Source organism: Candoia aspera, chromosome 2, assembly GCF_035149785.1.
Source record: "Candoia aspera isolate rCanAsp1 chromosome 2, rCanAsp1.hap2, whole genome shotgun sequence".
NCBI classification, from domain to species: domain Eukaryota; kingdom Metazoa; phylum Chordata; class Lepidosauria; order Squamata; family Boidae; genus Candoia; species Candoia aspera.
In genome coordinates this window covers 178,854,983-178,874,817 of record NC_086154.1, presented here as the reverse complement: position 1 = coordinate 178,874,817, position 19,835 = coordinate 178,854,983, and the positions used below count along the sequence as shown (strand labels likewise).

The window sequence follows — 19,835 nt, the reverse complement described above, 5'->3', positions numbered from 1 at the left end:
TCTTTGAAATACGACCATGGGTCAGAGCATGCAGATCTTTTCCAAGCTAATACGGGAAGCATTCAACATCACTATCAGAGCAGTAAAGTGTGAGACTCAAACCAATTCCTTATACTTTCCTATGAGTTTTGGAAAAACCAGCATACCCTTAATGGATCTTTAGCCCTTTTGCCCAGCAAGACAGTGCACTTCCAGAATGAGTAGAAAAATCAGAATTCAGAGGCAGACAGGCAAGAGGACAAAAGAATGCACCATGAGATCACAGAAGGTCAACTTAATCAGATTCCTCCCACCCTCAAAAGAGAGAGTGGGACACTGGTTTTTCTTCTTACCTTAATTTCTTTGTGGGCACTCAGCTTCTTTACCAGTGATAAAAGCCAAATACAGGATGCTTGTCTTATGTGAGGGTTGGGACTTATGATATGTTTATTCAAAATGATGTCCAGGACCCAGGGAACCACATCATTAATTTTCACATCTGTTGCAATCAAACCATTGGAGAGAAGAAGATCAGTATAATACAAACAAAAGCATTTGAAAAATAGAGCCCTGCTAGCAATGTTTTCAGTTTAAATATTCATGGTTCTGCCTATGAAAACTGTATATATAAATTCTGAACTTTCGTCCAATTTCAGGTATTTTCATGTGCACTTAAAGATGCAACATTTTTAAGGTTTACAGTGATACAGAAATAAGGGCTATGTGAGTTCGTCTGTCATATGAAGTTCTTTTTCTCCCTTTTTAATTAATCTTTCCAATATTTGCCAAAGCAATCTAATACGGTGCCTATTATACCAGATTTTACAAGAGGCATAAAATCAAAGGCAAAGCATTTTTTATCACAAAAATTTAGTTTCAAGCCTGGCAGGTTGAATAGAAAAGCTGATTCTGTTGCTAGCCTTTTAGTATATTTTTTATTTTAATATTTGCGTTAGAAAGTAGTATATAAATATTTAACATGAATGGATGAAAAACCATTATAACCTATCCTGGGAGGTAATATGTGCATTTGCCTTCTAAGTCATCCCAGACACTAGATTAGTTTTGGAATTTAGGCTGTAGTTTGGCTGAATATGTTCTATTATCACTCACAAGTATAAAGCTAATTGTAGGTTTAAAAGCTACACCAAAGCAGGTTCCATATCAGGTGACTTTTCAAAACCCAGTATAACAATGGAGGGAAAGGCTTAAGAGAAATCTGTCAATCTGGGCTTGTTCAACAACAGATGCTTTTCTTCCTATCCACCAGGAACTAAAATTGGTCTTTGAAATATATTGTTAGATGCTCCTAAGCCCAAACCTACCAATAGGAGCAGCATACTCTTCTTCAGCTATCATCCATGCATCACGGGCAGCTACGGAACTGGTCCCTACTGCAGCACTGGTAATAGCTTCACCAACTGTAAACTGTAATTCAATTTGCTTGGCCTGAGAAACGTACAACAAAACAACACTAAAATTCAGTTTGCTCACTTCCAAACTAACTGTATTTTCTAGGCAAGATACCTGCTCCACCTATTATAAGGAATAAGATGCAGTACACATCATTACAAATTCTAAGATGAAATGTTCATCTGATTTGAAAAAGCATCACTTCATTCCTGCATTTAAATCAGAGTTATTTCAAGTCTTGTAGCATTATTTCCATCTATTTCCCAACTAAAAGTTGCAGGGTACTGTGCTGTTCATTTTCAGCCATCATAAGCACTGGGGCACTCCAAGGGCCACAAAATTCCCCAGGCATCCAGGCCAGGAGGTTAGGCTAGTTGTGTTGATGGTTTTTTTATGAGTGGATCATTCACCTGGGCATCATGGGTTATTGTTTTGAACTGTTGGGTTTCAGTATTTGTTTGCTGCCCTGAGTCACTGTTGAGAGATGGGCAGCCATATAAATTATTTAAATAAAATAAATAAAAGTAAAATAAGGAATGGATAGAAGTTGCCCACATTTAGTTTTAACCACTGGTCCTTGGATGCTGATTCCACCCACCCATCCCCACCCTTGAAAACTTTATTATCTGGGGGGAATGGGAAGCTTGTAACCCTAAGGTCTTACATATGGCTTAGCAGCACCACGCTAGAATAGATTCAATCCGTTTTAAATTGGAGGAAAGACATACGGAAACAAAACTCTGCAGCAAAAGGAGAAAATTATTTCAACGATTCCAAAGGATCGATGGGTCAGTTGTTGGAAAGGACACACAAGGCCTGGACCTTTTTTCTTGCACCTATCAAGAAATGTAGAAGCATAGGAGGGCAAGGCTCAAGAAAAAGTTCTTGTTCAACGCACTAGTGCTTCCTCACTGTAGCATAACCATAAAGAATAATTATGCATTGGATGGCATTGGTGATGTTTTCCTAAACTAGAAATCTACTTTCAACATTTACAAACATTTATAAGGAGTGAAAAATAATGGAACAAAAAATTAAGGACACAATTTAAGAGACTGGCATGAATTAATAAAAGCAACCCTTTCTTCAAATATACATTTAAAGAGGAGTTAAATAATTACCTCTACAGAATCCATTAATCCTTGCAAGAGTAGCTTCTGATGAGGAAAGTCTCCATCCCCCACTGTAAAGTAACCTAGAGTTTGAATAGCTCTTTCTTTCATCTTAAAAATAAAGGAGGGGGGGAGGGGAGGGGAGGGAAGAGCGAGAAAGAGAGAGTTATTTTAAAATCTGCTATGTTAAAATGGGAAAACTTTCTCCCAATTTCAAAAGCCCCCAAGGTTTTATTATCAGCATAAAGCTGGAAGTAGACATGCTTCCGTATCTCTTTCTTCCTCTTATATACCACTCCTTTCTTCCATTCAAATTACTCCATCCCCTTTTTCTTAAAACAAACAAACTACTGGTGCAAAGTTGCATCCACATTAAAGTCAATTGTACTTAAACTAAACTCGGAGTACAGGTAGTCCTTGCTTAACCACCATTCTTTCAGTGACTGTTTGAACTTATGACGGTGCTGAACTAGTGGTACTTATAACCGGTCCTTGACATTCCAGCCATTGCAACATCCCCATGTCACATGATTGCAACCAGGGTACTCGGCAATGGATTTCCAACCGTCACAGTGCCCCACGATCACGTGATTGTGATTTACAACCTTCCCTGCCACCTTCCCATAAGCAAAGACAATGAGGAAGCTGGCAGGAAGTCAGAAGTCACAATCATGTAAGGTCCTCACTTAAAAACCTACATGGCCCTTGTTAAATGACAGCAACTGCTGGGATAGCTGTCACTAAGTGATGTGGTCATGTGATGTCACGCTTTACGACTGCATCGCTTAGTGACAGAAATTCCAGTCCCAATTATCATCTTTAAGTGGGGACTATCTGTACATTTAAGGGACGCGGTGGCGCTGCAGGTTAAACCGCTGAGCTGCCAATCGGAAGGTCGGCGGTTTGAAACCGCGCGGCGGGGTGAGCTCCCGTTGCTCGTCCCAGCTCCTGCTCACCTAGCAGTTCGAAAACATGCAAATGTGAGTAGATCAATAGGTACTGCTTCAGCGGGAAGGTAACGGCGTTCCGAGTCGTCATGCTGGCCACATGACCCGGAAGTGTCTATGTCAACGCCGGCTCCAAGGCTTAGAAACGGAGATGAGCACCGCCCCCTAGAGTCGGATTCGACTGGACTTTACGTCAAGGGAAACCTTTACCTTTACTATCTGTACATTTATAGTCACATTTCTAAGTTTGAATACTAGTTTGAACTAGGCATTGTCAATGCTCAGATTTCAGTGCTGATGCCAAATTGCATTAAGGGTTTACTGGAGAAAGGAAAGGTATGTACTTGCAAGAGAAAAAGAGGAGAGAACAAAAATGTTGTATGTACATCAGCTCCACTCATTCACATTGAGCAGAGCTACAATGAAAGACTACTTCAAATCTTATTTTTAGCATTACATTACAAACACATAATCTAATACTCAAACATTAACTTGGGTACATTTTTGATATTCCTGAAATCCAAATCTGTGGATAAAGCCTGCCATTCATTTTCTCTAACATACATAATTCAGCTTGCTGAAGAACTATATAAAATTATATAATAGCAATGCTGTATTTGGATATTTTATAGAATCATTTAAGCATTGGCTAATTTATATAATGACATAAATAAGATTAAGCAACCATATCCTTGCCGTGAAACAAATACAATATTAATAGCAACAGTATGACAACAAAGAGAGAAAGCAAGATGTAGAATTATGAATGTGAGTAAAGGGAATTGTAGATACCTGGGATTCACTATGCTTGCAGAAAGCTAAAGACACAATAGACTTTGTGGGGAAGGGTACAGAGCGGGAGAACTGATACCACATTCAGGTTTTGGAATAACTGATGTTAAAATTCCCACTCCATCTGAGATCTGTATGGAACAGATCCAGAACAGTCATTACTTAATTCAGATAACTAACTGCTTTAAATGAAGGGAACATTTAGCATGGATTGGGCTTACAACGTATCACGTGCTTTATTTCAGGCTTCTGGGCAAAAACTTCAAATCCATGAACAGTTAGCAGAAAAATATATGCAATGCAGCTGAAGGATTTGCCTCAACAACACCCTTGTCATTAGAGCTCAACTGATTAACTCGAAGTAAAAATTAACATACTATCAAACAAGCAAAGCAAAAAAACTCAGATGTTGAATGAAGATCTTTTAACCACAGGTGTATTGTAATAATTTTGCAAAACATTACCTTATTGGTCTCTTTGCCAGATGGAATTCTGGCCAGTAAACTTTCAACAAGATGGAGTTTTGTAAATCCACTGCCTTCACTGGGGATGGGCAAAGGCGCATTCCTGCCAATTTCCCCCAGTGCTGTACATGCAGCTATTGCCAGGAGTGGTGATGTGCTATCCAAAAAAGAACCTAGTAAAAGTAGTAAGATTACTTGGTATTTTTCCTTTAAAATTCAGGAGGTTGTATCCAGAATGAGCAGCTCCTAAGATGAATGCCACTTGGTCCTCTCTCACTGACAGAAGAGGGGGAGAAACAACTTTGTTAACTCCTCACCCCCCTGCCCCGCCCATTTCTACAACGTCCACCACTACTTCTTCCACTATTCTGCAGGGTTACCCAGCATTCCCGAGCAGATTTTCAGGAAGGAGAGAGGACTGGATAGGGAAAGAAAAATGGCTGAAGATTGCTTCTCCCCACTCTATAAATGAAGTCCTTCTACTGGCAGCAGGCTTATATTGGATCCAACACAGATTCAAAATCTAAAAAGCTTCCCGAATTTACAGAATTATGCACATCTGTATCAGGTATCATCAAGATATTACAATGAAAATTGCAACATGCAATGAAATAGCTTGGTTCACACATAATGGTAAACCATAACATGATTTATTTATGCTTCAGAATGCTGCTTGACTTCACCACTGGGGTTACCTGTGAACTGGACTACTTGGCTAGTCAACCAAACTATAGTTTAAAAGATCTTAGCTTTGCCTTATTACAATAAATCATTATCATCATCATCGCCACAAATATTACTTCTATGGTGATGAAGAATCTTTAGCTACTACTTAAATGAGAGATAATCAACTTCTGCACACTTCTGAGCACCTGCCTCAAGTAGGGGAAGTATATTTTTCAGTGCAAATGAACTCTCCCAGAAATGCCCAGGGTTCATAACAACACTTGTGCCAACAAAGAAGGTTTTTGCACCTTACAGAGCAACATGTTTGAGCAGAGTTAAAGATTATTACATATAAAATCTCAAAGGCACTTTACTCTAATGTGCATATTCTTTTACTATTTGACCATTTTAATGTTTCTATTCAGTCATGCTACATTTTTTCTCATCTTTTATTATCATTTGATAGAATCTTCAGCGCTGATTAAACAGCCGCCCATTTAAACAATGAAATGATGTGAGTTTGAGATCACTACTATGTTACGAGAGTTTTATGACAAAGACTTCAGATGGATAATAGTGTAGAGTTAGGTAAAACAGTACAATGGGCTAAACGTGATTTAATTTTTCAAAGCCACAGTGAACAAAATGGGCCAAGAACACAGGGAAAGTGGAAATGTGCAGACTGACCTATAGTTTCTGTTGTTGATTTTATCAGTTGGTCTTGTTCTGGTGCTACAATGGTATTTGGGTCTTCTATACCATGTAGTTCTACTATTTTCATTTTTCTTTTTGACAAATACCGTCCTACTGTGAATCCCAGAGCCAATAAGGATCCATGCTGCATTTCCAGATTCTGTAGTGAAAAGAATGCAATTACAAAACAAGGTAACAATTAAGTCATATATACCAGTGTATCCAGAATGTTATGAGCAACCTTCCATCTATTTAAAAATAATACTGTGAGCTTTAATAGCTTAAAAATTAAAATAGTATGTCCAAGTATATTGATTTTTAGTTGATTATATTTTTCTCTCTACCTTTAAACAGTGGATGGTACACAGCTTCTTAGAAAAGGCAACCCTCATTCTTATAAAGATGAAAATATCTTTTCTATGATGGCTACTGTGACATATATGGACTAACTAAAAACAAAGATTATTTTCCTCAAATAAGAGCTTTACTCTCCCTCTCCCTCTCTCTCTCTATATATATATGAATTGAGTCAAGTACCCTTTTTAACATTTATTTAATTAATCAAATAAGAATTATTTTAGCTGGCTATAATAACTGGAATGACAGAATTTCAGCTAGTCTGAGCTAAAATTTCATTTCTTAGTAAAAAGGGAGCATTAACTGATTTAGGTTGAGTATTTCATGCTGCAGTTCTTTATTCATGTATCTTGGAATAAGTCCCACTGAACTTACACACACACATATATTTTAGTAGAAACATATAGGATTGCACTGTAAATAAGTTTCAATGGAAAGGAAAAATGTAGTCAGTGCACTCTAAATCAATTAATCATTATTCACAGCATTTGCCAATGACTTTCTCAATAAACCCTCCCTATTAAACAATTGAGCAATAAATATATTTTAAATACCTTTAAAATTTAAATAGTTCAAAAATAATTGTCACATATTTCTGCAGTCATAGCTATTGTGCTTTTACTCCCAATTTTTTTCCAATTTCTTATGATATTCATAAAAAACTCCTTACTCCCAAGTTAGTTCAATATTCTTTAAATAGAAAAGGACATTTAAGATACATAATATTATACTTTCATTAATAAAAGTAGTATGAAGTAAAAAACAAAAAAAAGTATTACATGATTGTCCTTTGCTGTTTTTATCAGGTGCTGAACAGATGTTTTGAATTCATTTTCTGACACTGTCGACAGTACAACTGAATAAAATAGAGCAGCCAGTTCCCGCATTTCTTCCTTATTAGTATTCATAAGGCTCTGAAAAAAGTATAAAGGAATACAATATGTTAAACATAGGTATCATATCCTTCTAGCATTTCAACAATAAAAAGACTGATCCAATGCATCTGAACCCCAAGTTCTCTGCAGGGATGGCTGAATACCATCTTCTCCAAAAGAATATGAAACCAAAGAGGCAGGAGAACAATGATGCCGAGAATTCTGCCCCAGTCTTGCTTCACCATCACTACATGCAATGTAATAAAACTAAAGACTAGGGAAGGCAATCAAATATTCATTACAAAACCATGGCCTATTTATTATCACATTATTTTAGGTGCTTTAATAGAAATTCTGACTAGTTTTGCCCCTGAATCTTTATTTCAGATAATGACATCCTTAGCAGAAGTTGCCATAACTTATTTCACTGTCACTGAATTATTCTTGAAAATCTTATTGTAAAAATATCCCTATGACTTATCTATAGAGGCCCATATAATTCAGAGAGAAACATCACATTTAAGAGTATGTGGATAACAAAGATACCATAGTGACTTCCTGTGAAATTACTTTTAACAGATCAGGAGCTACTGAGAAATATACTTTTAGCCCTATCACAATCACTCCTTTCTTGCGAATGAAAAAAAAATCTGTTCTGCTGGAATGAAATGCAACCTTTATTGGAATAAAATCATTTCTTTAACATACCTTTATCCAATCCATCTTGTCTATAAATCTTGCAGCTAGTTTTTCAGGATAGACTGAAACAATTTCCAGCAAGCAGTACATGACTGGCAAACCTATATTTTTTAAAAAGTTGTCAAATTATTAAAATAACCAAAATCTGAACAATAAATGGAAACTATTTTATATTTTACGTAAATGAATTTGCTAATGAAATCATCATGAAATGCTAATTTTGCTAAAGGAAATCACCATGCATACAAATGTATTTATTGTCTTCATAATGGGCATGCCAAAATATTCCAAACAAATATTTACATTCACTTTACACTGTAAAGTAATACTACTACTAGATATATTTTGCATTGAGAAACTGCATGTACCTCATAGTTGGTGCGATGCAGGCAATAATATGTTGGCTTGCAAGGCTGTCTCCAGATTAGTGATCCAGCTTGCACAGAACAGCATGAGCAAGCTTGGGGTAAAACTGATCCTTGTTGCACTTACAGTATACTTGTGAAAACATGCCTAAATCGACTAGTAGAGTCTTTGTTAGCAGCAGGAAATGCTGCATATGGCATAGGTGCAACTAAGGCTAGTAACACACTCCACATCTCCTCTATCTAAAAAGCTCAGCTGACCAAAGCTACAGTGGGTGTTAAGAGGTCAGTATTTATGGACACATAGACTGAGGAGTCGTATTTCCTTTGTCCTTATCTGATGTTAACCTATATACTACTAAAACTCTTGTGTCTCTTTGATACTTTGTAACCTTTAACTGGGTTAAATGGTGCATTGCAGGGCAGCAACTTTTGAACCAAGGTACCTCAAATGGGCTAACTTACAGAATGCATCCAAAATCTGGGACCCATGACTCCCGTGGAATAGAAATTTGGCAAATTTTATAAAACATTTTATGACATTACAAAATGTCATAAAACTTTTCCTGTGGTCAACTCCTAATGCTTTACTATGCTATACATTTCAACATTGGCTACTTTCAAGACAGATACATCTCTGAATGTCTCCTTGAATTTTTAAGAACTTCTCCAGTACATTAGAAGCTCTGGCATTGTTGAAGGCACTGAGGAATCTGGTAAGGAACTATCTCTGAAACAATGACCCAACGGGTCACAGGTTGTCTAGTCTCTTTTGTTATTTCCTACTTCTTCCCTGCATTTTGAATAATGTTGCTGAAAGGGAATTGCTTGATGGGTTTGTGTGTATGGATGTCAAACTATACGGTAAAACTTTTCTGGCCAAAGAAGCCTGCATCTCAAAAGTGTCATCTCATCAGGAAACTTGAGAGTTCAACTATGAGACAAAAACATACTTTCAAAAATGAAATCTAGGATCCCTAATAAATATTTTAATTATATTCAACATGTTAATATTAAAATATTATATATTTTAACCATATTGAGCAATAACCACCCAACATATGTTGACTGGCACAGCAATCAGCTGAAACATCATGCATGCACAGTATTTTATTAATATATGTTATAACATGGGGATGCAACAAAAGCATGTGCTTCATTGTGGAGTTTCAAGGCCACAACATATTCTATGTCACTAGCATTTTGGATGCACTGGCAAATCATTCCTGAAAGGAAGTAAACAAGCTACTGTAGCCAATCCAAGCCCATCATTCATAACATACACTTAGTTCGGGCAAAAAGAATGAAACACATTACAAGACTAACTGGATCATCTATCTATGGAGCCCACAAAATACCAACATCTCAAAGTCAAATTTATTTGATTTTGAGAGTCAGTGTTGTAGAATAACCTCTTGTAATTGCTTGAAAACAGATGGGTTGTAAACATTTAATCGTTTACAAAAATATAAATTTTGGAGAAAGATCAATTTGGATTCCTTTTTTCCCCACTCTTAAAATGAGACAGAAATTTGAATGCAACTCAAAACTTAAGTAACAAGATATGAACCCAGGCGGTCAATGACTCACCCACGCAGAACCCAAAAGCAGGGAAGATGGAAGAATGAGTGGCGCAGCTGCCAGAATCTCGCGATACTGGAAGTGATGCCACTTCCGGTGTCGCTGTGACAAGAGGAAGTGATGGTAAGACAGGGATGGGAAAAGCCTAGAGTGCTGGAATCAATGAAAGACATGCCAAAGAGGGGAAATGGAAGTATGTAGTTGGGAATGCAAGATCAGAAATCTTGGGTGGTTTTTTTCAAAGTATCTTTAGCAAATTAACTTCTGAAAATTAGTTAGCCACTTCCCTTACAGTTTTTCACTGGGAGTCAGACCCTCTCCACACACTCCCCAGTCAGAAGATGAAATTATCATCTAGTCCCTTAAATCAATATAAGCCTACGGTAATGAAAAATATCAGTTAAATGCTTGATAAACTAGCATGGATGGTAATGACCTAAGATTTAAGGCAGCTATTTTTAAAAGGACTAGGAGAAAAAAGAAAGTTTAGGTCTACCAAAGATTATGTGACTTGGTATCTAAACAGAACCTCTATATACAGAGGTGGTGGGTGACTGGGGAAGTACATAACTGTTATGCCTGGTTTGTGAATGGTCAGATCTGACTAGCCAATGAGAACAGAATTCTAAACCAGATAAAACGTGGTCTGGCTCTAATGCAGGGTGGACAATCTCTCACTGCCAAAAATCACTCTCCCATTTTTCCTCTCTTACTGGCTAAGGGCTACAGTGAGTGGGCCTATGGCTCAGTACAAGTTAGGCCATTGGAATATTAAATTTGTCTTTTAAAAAGTAATAAAATCACCCTGTCAAAACCATGTAATTTTTAACACAATGGCCTTTCCAAAAATATAAACACTGAACATGTATAAACACTGAACATGTAACTACACTTTTTAACAATTAAAATGACCCACTGGGGCTTCAGAGCATCAGCTTTGTAAAGATAGGTTGCTTTGGCCTGATTTATTGCATTAAAACAGACGTTACATTTCTAGAAAGTGAATCTGCTCATACTAACAAAGTGACCAATAGCTGTTGGTAAATTCATCTTCTGAAGCAGCATATTACTTGTTCATGACAAAGGCAGCAGTAAAACAAAACTATCATTTCAGTTTTGTGACTTGTGGTTTCTCACCTCCAACGCCAGACAGTAACTGCTGAAGGAGGCTTATATAGATCTGCACAGGGTTGCTTTCACTACCCTTTGAAGATGAGGATGTTATAACATTTCCAGAGAGGAGGTTTCTTATGTAACGGCCAATGGCTGGAGCATGATCTTGCATATCAGCTAAGCTTTGAGAAGTGGGCACCACACCAGCACTGTGAGCAAGACACATCCGGAGATACAGCACTATCTAAGCAAAGCAGAAAAAAATATATAATGATCAGCAAACTTGCCCTTACAGAATAAACAGCTGTAAATTTTCTCAGCCATGACTCACAATACAATAATACCATCTAGTGTGTTGCTGTGATTTAAAATGTCTGAAGGATATCTCATATACAGTCTCATTCATTACAAGAGTCTGTTAAGGCAAATCGATCTAATTATCCCAACAATCCAAACTGGGAGTTAAGGCTGACAGTAACTTGCCTATGGAGATTCCTATTCCTAACTGAGGCCCTCTGCCACACTATACCCTGCAAGCAGGTATCAAGCAGAACATCTTGGGACTTTAGGAGGTGGGATATCTCCCCCCAGTTTATTTTCTAATAAATGAGTGGTTTGGGATCTGCCAGCAATTTTCAAAGAGTGCACATAACATAATCACAAAATTCCAAGTATGCCTTGTAGTGTTTGAAGCTACTGCTGCAAAATCTGGCATAGTCTGCAGAGAAAAACTTATTATAAATATGATTAAGACGAAGTTGAACTTCGTTCTCCCATTCATTCATTTTTCAAATTTCTATCACTGCCCATCTCTCCACCCATCTGTCCTGAAAAGGGGATTCTTGGCGGTTTACAATAACATTTATTTCTTTGGGAATATACTAATGAACTCTATTAACTATTCTGTTTTAGCAAAAGAATTTTAAAATTCTTAAATTAGGCTGGATCATGCCTGAGGTTGCATGTATACTACAATTTCACAGAGTCATAAGGGAAAGAGAATAAAACATATCGACACTGGGCACAGAAAGCTTCTTAATAAAATCAGCTTTCTTCCCTTTTTGAAATAAGTGTCTAGCTAAGGAAATGGCAACATTTTTCCCTCATGAGCACATTTTAGATTTATTTATTTGGCATTGGATGATGTTTAGAGGTTTCAGTTTTGCTGTTGTTGTTTTTAAAATACTTTTTTTAGGGGGGTGCCTTCCAATCAGTGTTGACTCCTGGAGACTGCATGGTTAGTCCCTGCAGTTTTCTTGTTAAGATTTTCAAAAGTGATTTGCCATTGCCTCCTTCCTAGGGATGAGTGTGTGTGACTGGCTCAAAGTCACCCAGTTGGCTTCATGCCTAAGGCAGGACTAGAACTCATGGTTTCTAGCATGGTGTGTTAACCACTACACCAAATTACTCTCCTAAAATAAAGGGGTATATTAAATATACCAGGGAGTTAACACATCTATTTTCTTTTGCTTATTTTGTGTCAAGGGAAGGGGAAAAATCATCCTATTTTCTCACTGAATTTCAGGGGCAACTTGCAGAGGAGCACCAAAAGGGATGGAAAAATGGGGAAAGAACATAAAACCAGTCAGCAAAAAGCTGAATAAAGACCAAACAAATGCCTAAAATCAATAAATAGCAACAATAAGAGATCAGGAAAGCCACTAAAGTCACTACAAGTCATTATCTGCTGACTCACAGAACTGCTAGCACCTCCCTCATCTGTTGGAAGAAAGCTTTCTGTAAAAAAGATGTGCATTGGTAGAAAGTGTCTCCTCACTCATAACCCACCAAATGGTCCAACAAAGCTTCTCATATACTGTAGATCTTAAATTTCAAGCACATGCTCGTGTAAGAATGCTATTTAAAGATGGCTTAATATACACAGGAGAGAACTTTGCTATAAAAAAATATGGCTTTCTCTAATTTGTAACTGAGATGCATACCTCTCCAAAAGTAGCTGGGTTGAAAGGCATTACTGTTGTTCCAGTCATGTATTTAGCAGGAGTTTTCATTCTGTGAGAGGCCTAAAATAAAATATATATGTATTTAACAGAACATTATTCCCCAAATGTTTTGCAGTCCATAATATTACAGGACTTTCACATTAAAACAAGTCCTATGCCTTTACAGGTAGTCCTTGCTTAGCGACTGCCTTGAACAGTGACCAGACGATGGTGACGAAAAGTAACTTTGCAACCAATGCCCACATTTACAACCTTTGTAGGTCTATAAAGCAAAGGAAAGCTGAAGTAAGATCATAAGCACAGTCGCAGCCATGTGATTTTTTCACTTAGCAACCACTTTGCTTAATGACTAAGTTGCCAGTCTTGATTGCGGTCATTAAACAAGGATTACCTGTAATTCAGTTCAATAGAGAAAGGGAGGGGGAAGTGCAGTATTATGGCTAGACTTAGAACAGCCTGTACCACAGTACAACATTGAGATTTAAGCTGAAGTCTTGTACCTTCTCTTGAATATATTGGACCATTTCTGGGAATGAAGGCATCTGTTTACCAGCACTTTCCTTTTCATTTTTGCCAGGAAATGTTCTCAGAGCACGTTGTGCTTCTCCATGTACCTCTTCCCGCCTTTCAGAAATTAAAATAAAACATTTGCACATTTGCACACACACAGAGAACCTTCAACCCATCAACCTCCAAAAATAATTCAACAGAAAAACATTAATTAATATGCCAGTTCATATTAACACAAGGGCTGTGTAACATTTCGGATTTGATTCTGAAAAGGTACTTCAGAATATACAGATGCAGAATGTAGCACCTGTCTGCAACTCTTTAAAACAGCTACATCTTCTCTTGGAATCACACATCATTCATAGAGGGCAGCAATGGAATCCTAGGAAAAGACACAACTTCTACATTGGTGCTCCCTTGTACTCCAAAGTACCTTGCTTGAAATTATTTCCAAAGCATTGCATAATGCTAAGAAGCAATTATTTAGCATTACGTGGACAAACGAGAAATTGCCAGGCTCCCTTATCCATTGTCTTTCTCTTATCTGGACACTGAAGAATAATAAACTAAGATTTGTTCAGTAGATTCTTGGCTTATCAAGCCTTAACAGAGACACCAAATAAACCAGAAAAGTCATCCATGACTTAAAGTTGATTTACTTACTGTGTTTTACCCTACTGTATTGTATCGTATTTTATCTCACCATAGTATATTTTAGCTAATTTTACTGTATTTTAGCTGTTTTGTGGTACCATATTTTATATTTTATATCTTACAGTGGCTGATGCCCAACTTTCTGATATGGTCATTTGACTAATCAATAAAGTTACTACTAGTACTTACAAATTAATTGACTTTAAAAAAATACACCTATAGTTCACTTTCTACTTATAGGTTGGACTAATATTAGTGCTTTGCTTCTGATTTATGTCATCTTCCTAAACCACTGATACAACTCCTGAGCACCATTTTGTTTATTACCCACAATTATATAAAAATTGTTTCCATAGTTTTACCATTTCTGAAGCTTTAGAATAGTCACTGCCTTTATGATTTTGGCCTGCAATGCTAGCTTTCAGAAATTATGTTTGGATATAACTTTAGCAAGTGTTTTCTGCACTTCATCAGCTTTCTATAAACTTTCATTTCTTTTTAACCGATTCATTACAAGTTCAACCATAAGTTAATCCTACCTGTTCTGAAACACCAACATAAAACAATTTTATTCAAATTGCAACAATCCTAAGCCCTTGATCAACCTCCTCACATCTCCAGCCACAGTGGTGTACCTGCAGAGGCCTACAGCTTGTCCCCATCCATTACTTGTTAGCCATTTATTCTCACTCTTTTACTTATCATCGGAGTTTAAGGGCAAATTTGAATTGTACCAGCAAATGCTACAGGAATATGTCAGGGTATCTGTCCATGAGCTGAAGCTCAAGAAAAAGTGGGTCATGCAGCAAGACAACCACCCAGAACACAAAGTCGTATGACCAAAGAATGGTTAAAGCAGAAGAATGTTAATGTTTTGGAATGGCCAAGTAAAAGTCCTGACTTGAATCCTATAGAAATGTTGTGGAAGGACCTGAAACGGGCAGTTCATGCAAGGAAGCCAACCAACATCCCTGAATTTAAGCTGTTCCATAAAGAGGAATGGGCTAAAATTTCTCCAAGCCAATGAGCAGGACTGTAATGATATGTGGGAATGATCTTGGGGGACAGGGCCAAGAGATGCAGCCAGCAACTGGCAACTTAGCTAGCAGCAGGAATGTGGGTTGGGCCAGAGGCTGAGAAGGGACCTCCCTAGTTTCTTGGGCTGTAAAGGGGATGGGGGGAGAAATGTACTTTCAGACTTGTAAGATTCTGTCAATATAACCTTACAATAAAGCAGAATTACCTCATCTGGCCATGTTTCCTGTCCTGTCTACCTTGCAAGGCTGGCAAGGAGTGATCAACATTCAGGAGAAACATTTAGTTGCAGTTACTGCTGCCCAAGGGGGCCATACCAGTTACTGAAAGCAAAGGTTCACCTACTTTTGCCACACACAAATATGTAGCTCTGGATCATTTTCCTCAATAAATAAATGGACAAGTATAATCCTTTTTTACTCATTTGTTTAATTAGATTCTCTTCGCCTACTTTTAAGACTTGTGTGGAGAACAGAAGACATTTTAGGTCATATTTGTGCAGAAATATTGAAAATCCAAAAGAGTTCACAAAGTTTTACAGTTCACGCTGTATGTATGTATGTGTCTGTCTGTCTGTCTAAATAATTTATAAACTTAGAGTTAAAGACCAAATTAAAATCAGGCTAACAGAATGGATTAGGAGAAAGTACAAATGAGATAAAATAACAGGTAAAATAGGTTAAAATCAAGTAAGATAAAGTACGTATATCTACTATTAACAGCAATAGTAAGACAGTAAATAGCATGAAGTAGCTGTCTTCGTAGTCTCCCAAATAATCAGGCCCTTACTGATTCTATCCCCATCACAATGAGAGTCACTTAATTTCCATGTCACCCATTCTCAAAGGCTCCATGAACTATGTAAAATAAAACATGGTTTTATCCTTGCCCATTCCTATTTAATTTTTTATCCCTGTACTATTATATGCTGTTGCTGTCATTCTTTCTCTGCCTATGGAGAAGCCTCCAAGTATTAGGTTCAAAAACAAAGATGATACTATTTACTAAAAGACTTTCCAACCATCTTTTTAATCGTAGCCTATCAGCTCAAGTTCTAATAGTGATGGATCTGGAGCAAGCAATTTCTGAGATAAAGCAATGAGTTTTAGATTTGATATACAAACTGGCATCAATAACTTGTACTAAGAGTCTGCACCAAATATAAATAAAGATGCAAAGCAAGTTTCCAAGGATCATGTATATATTTCCATGTGTTTGAAAGAGTGTGTGCCTAAAGTACAGTATGTCAATTAAGCTAAGATAAAAGACGTTTTTACAAAATCGGTAAAATGGGTTATCAATCAAAATTATAATTTAAAAGAATCAAAATAAGAATTATTGATCCCTATTTAGGATACTGTTACATAACATTTGCTTGTGTTTTATATCCAGTCCACAATGCAACATTAAACTTACGGATCTCCTGCAGCTAAAAGCAGCAAGTATCTTGAAGGAATGTGATCTGAAGGAAACACTGTGCTGGCAAACTTTACAGCTACTTGGCGTACTTGGACCTGAGGCTAAAAAGTAGAATCAGAAAGAGGAAGAAACCATCAGAAACAAGCAAAAGCTCTACCAAATCAGGCACTTATATAAAATATTCAAAATATGCACCAAAAGAGGTACAAAAAATCCTCATTTATGGCATGCTTGATTTCATTCTTATAATTTTTTTAAAGATTTTTTTCTTAACCTCCTTTTATGACTTAGCCATTAATTAAATAATTATACAAAATAATATGAATAAATATCTTTATGCTCATTTATAGTTTACCTGGCAGAGAACAGACCATTTAAGATTCTTTATCAGGAATCAACATTTCTGATATTTACAACAGCACAAATAATCATTTTTACTGCTCCCTTGGTGCAGTAAACGCAGGCACTGCCAGGTCAGTAATTATCAGAGGTGATGCAACGAAATATGAAGCACAATACAGTATCTTATGGCTACCATAAAATGATTAGGTTTCCAAGGTACAATTGAAGGGTAAAAAATGTGTCTATACAAGATCTGCTGTATATGTAATTCTAAAAGTAGCTTTAACAAAATATTGCATAAATTAAACATTGCCTGTTTATGGTCAACTGGCAGAATAGTTTTTTTTTTCTTCCTAGTGTTTTTCCTGCAGGTGCAGGGTCCTCTCAGGTGGCCCTCATTATTTGTGATTCCATTTACTCAGTTTTGCATACACTTTTCAAGGTCACATGATCTGCAATTATTAAGGTGGAATGAAGTTCCACAATAAAAAGAGCACAATTGTTCATGATACATTATGATAGACTAACCTTAGGCAACATGATTCCCTCTAAATGCATTGGACTATAATCCCCAAAATTCTTAGCTGGAATTTCTATACTGCCTGAAAATTCTAAAAAATATAAACCAACACATCCAAAAGATCATATCAGGGGTGAGCAACATTTGGGGAGGAACTAGGCTATCTGCCTTCTTTAAATAGCATTGTAGGCACAACCATTTGCAGGGGAATGATCACACCTTCCTATCATGAGATCAGATCAACTTGTCATAGGAATCTGAGACATTCTATACTCCTCCCCTGTGTTTGTGTCTCTCATAAAGAAATCTCGAAGATCAAAAAGAGACAGGCAAACTGATATTCAGAGGGAGAGGCACAAAGTGAGAGATACTCAGAAAAAAAAAAGAGAGGGGTATAAAAAGACAGATCATGAAGAAACAAGGAATGGACACAAGGCCAGAGAGGAAGGGAGAGACAGATCTTTTCTTCTCCTATTTGAGTACCATAAATTAGCATAATCATCCTTATATACAAGGGATTAAGGTGAAAATAAGGCCAGGTTTTTACACTTCTTTCATATCCTGATGACTTACCTTGATTAGGTTGGAGGCTACAAGTGCCTCCATGAGAGTACGAGCTGCTCCTTCTAAACTGGTGTATGCACCAACCATCATGGACAGAGCCTCCTGAATAGCTAGTCTGGTATCAGGGTCTTCCTGAAATGATATCCAGATATTAACATCTAAGAAGCCTCCCACAGATTAAAAAAAAAAAGTCTACATAAACTAATTCCTTGGTAAAATAAAATCACCAACCTTAGAAAGAGCTTCAAAGAATTGTTGGACTAGTGCAAGATCCTTGGTAAACAGTTGAGGTATTCGGCTGGAAAAAGTGTTTTTAAAAGGACATTGAAACAAAGTAGGAACTGGAGTTAAGATCTATAAAATACTGACTAGGCATTTTCACAAACAGTATGCATTTCTCAGATACTACCTAGTTAATTCTTATGGAAACTTGTAAAGTACCCCAGGATTATTAACTTCTATTTATTTATTTAATACATTTTGAGGCTACTATTTGTGTCCACGTTCTCATGGTGGGTTCCAAAACGTTAAATGCCACATGTTACTGAAGTAAAAATCAATAGTTTTCTGATTCACCCCTATTTCTTCTTTTTGTCAATCCAGATAATGATTTGGACTTTAGAAGCATTACCAATTAAAATTGCTAGCACTGACCTTCTGAACTTCATCGCAATTCATGCTCCTATGCACTTGGCTCATGCATGCAAACAGGGTCTCTTACTTTTCCTCATGTTGGAATGACCACCTCACATTTCAGAGCTTTCTCCCATCTTGCTCCTACTCTATGGAATCAATTCCCCCTTTAATTATATTTGGATCTGATCTCCAGAGGCCCTTAAAAGGCCCTTTTATGGTAGTGTTGAGATTAGATGTTTAAATGGCTTATTATTCTGTTTTGTTGTTTATACCGTATTATACCACACTTAGATAAAAACTACTAGTAGTGGTTAAAATAGTTAAACCCATTTTTGATCAATGGAAATTTTAAAGTAACAATGTGCAGTAAGAGAAAAATGACAGGAAAAAAATGGGCCTTTGAAGCCCATATGAAGGGCTGAATTAAGATTACAATGGATTCTTCAATCAGGATGGATTTTACAACTACAGAACTACTACTGAGTTAAAGTGGGAATCAGATAGTATAATTATATGTGTATTGACCTACGCATAAACCTAGGATTGCAACTTAAAGCTGAGAGACAGCCGCTTGTCATGCTATGCAATCCTATACATTTGCTTAGAAATACATTCCATTGTGTTTATCCTATAGTGAGACTGTTTAGGATTGCACTGACAATTAATACAGATAGGGTGAGAATTTAGTAGCTCATAACCTTTAACCTTTATGCACTATTAGCTCTCAAATAGAACTATTAATTTCTGAGATCATTGTCAGAAGCTGATAAATTTATATTTGCACATATAACAGACCTACATTGGCTGTCCCTACTTTAAGTCTCTCTGGAGCTGAGTTTGAGGCTTGGTGACTACACCGTGTGCACAATTATTGGGCAAGTGAGTATTTTGACCATATCATTTTTATGCATATTTTCCACCTCCAAGCTGTATAAACCTGAATGCTTATTGGATATAAGCATATCAGGTGATGTGTATTTGTGTAATGAGGGAGGGTGTGGCCTAAGGAGATCAACACCCTATATCAAGGTGTGCATAATTATTAGGCAGCTTCTTTTCCTCAGGCAAAATGGGCCAAAAAAGAGATTTAACTGAAAAGTCAAAAATTGTAAAAAGTCTTTCAGAGGGATGGAGC

At 36.9% G+C, this 19,835-nt stretch overlaps 1 protein-coding gene across 1 annotated transcript in view; it reads right to left on the bottom strand.

Moving 5' to 3' along the window:
* ECPAS (Ecm29 proteasome adaptor and scaffold) overlaps positions 1-19,835 on the bottom strand; it is a 75,628-nt gene that overhangs the window by 34,296 nt on the left and 21,497 nt on the right. Inside the window, exons 13-25 of the mRNA XM_063294977.1 lie at positions 18,296-18,362; positions 18,074-18,196; positions 16,636-16,739; positions 13,521-13,644; positions 13,000-13,080; positions 11,081-11,300; positions 8,007-8,098; positions 7,203-7,337; positions 6,061-6,226; positions 4,708-4,880; positions 2,514-2,615; positions 1,305-1,428; positions 333-478 (exon numbers count right to left, since the gene is read on the bottom strand). Of these exons, the coding sequence (XP_063151047.1) occupies positions 333-478; positions 1,305-1,428; positions 2,514-2,615; positions 4,708-4,880; positions 6,061-6,226; positions 7,203-7,337; positions 8,007-8,098; positions 11,081-11,300; positions 13,000-13,080; positions 13,521-13,644; positions 16,636-16,739; positions 18,074-18,196; positions 18,296-18,362 (1,657 nt within the window). The remainder of the gene's footprint in view (positions 1-332; positions 479-1,304; positions 1,429-2,513; positions 2,616-4,707; positions 4,881-6,060; positions 6,227-7,202; positions 7,338-8,006; positions 8,099-11,080; positions 11,301-12,999; positions 13,081-13,520; positions 13,645-16,635; positions 16,740-18,073; positions 18,197-18,295; positions 18,363-19,835) is intronic.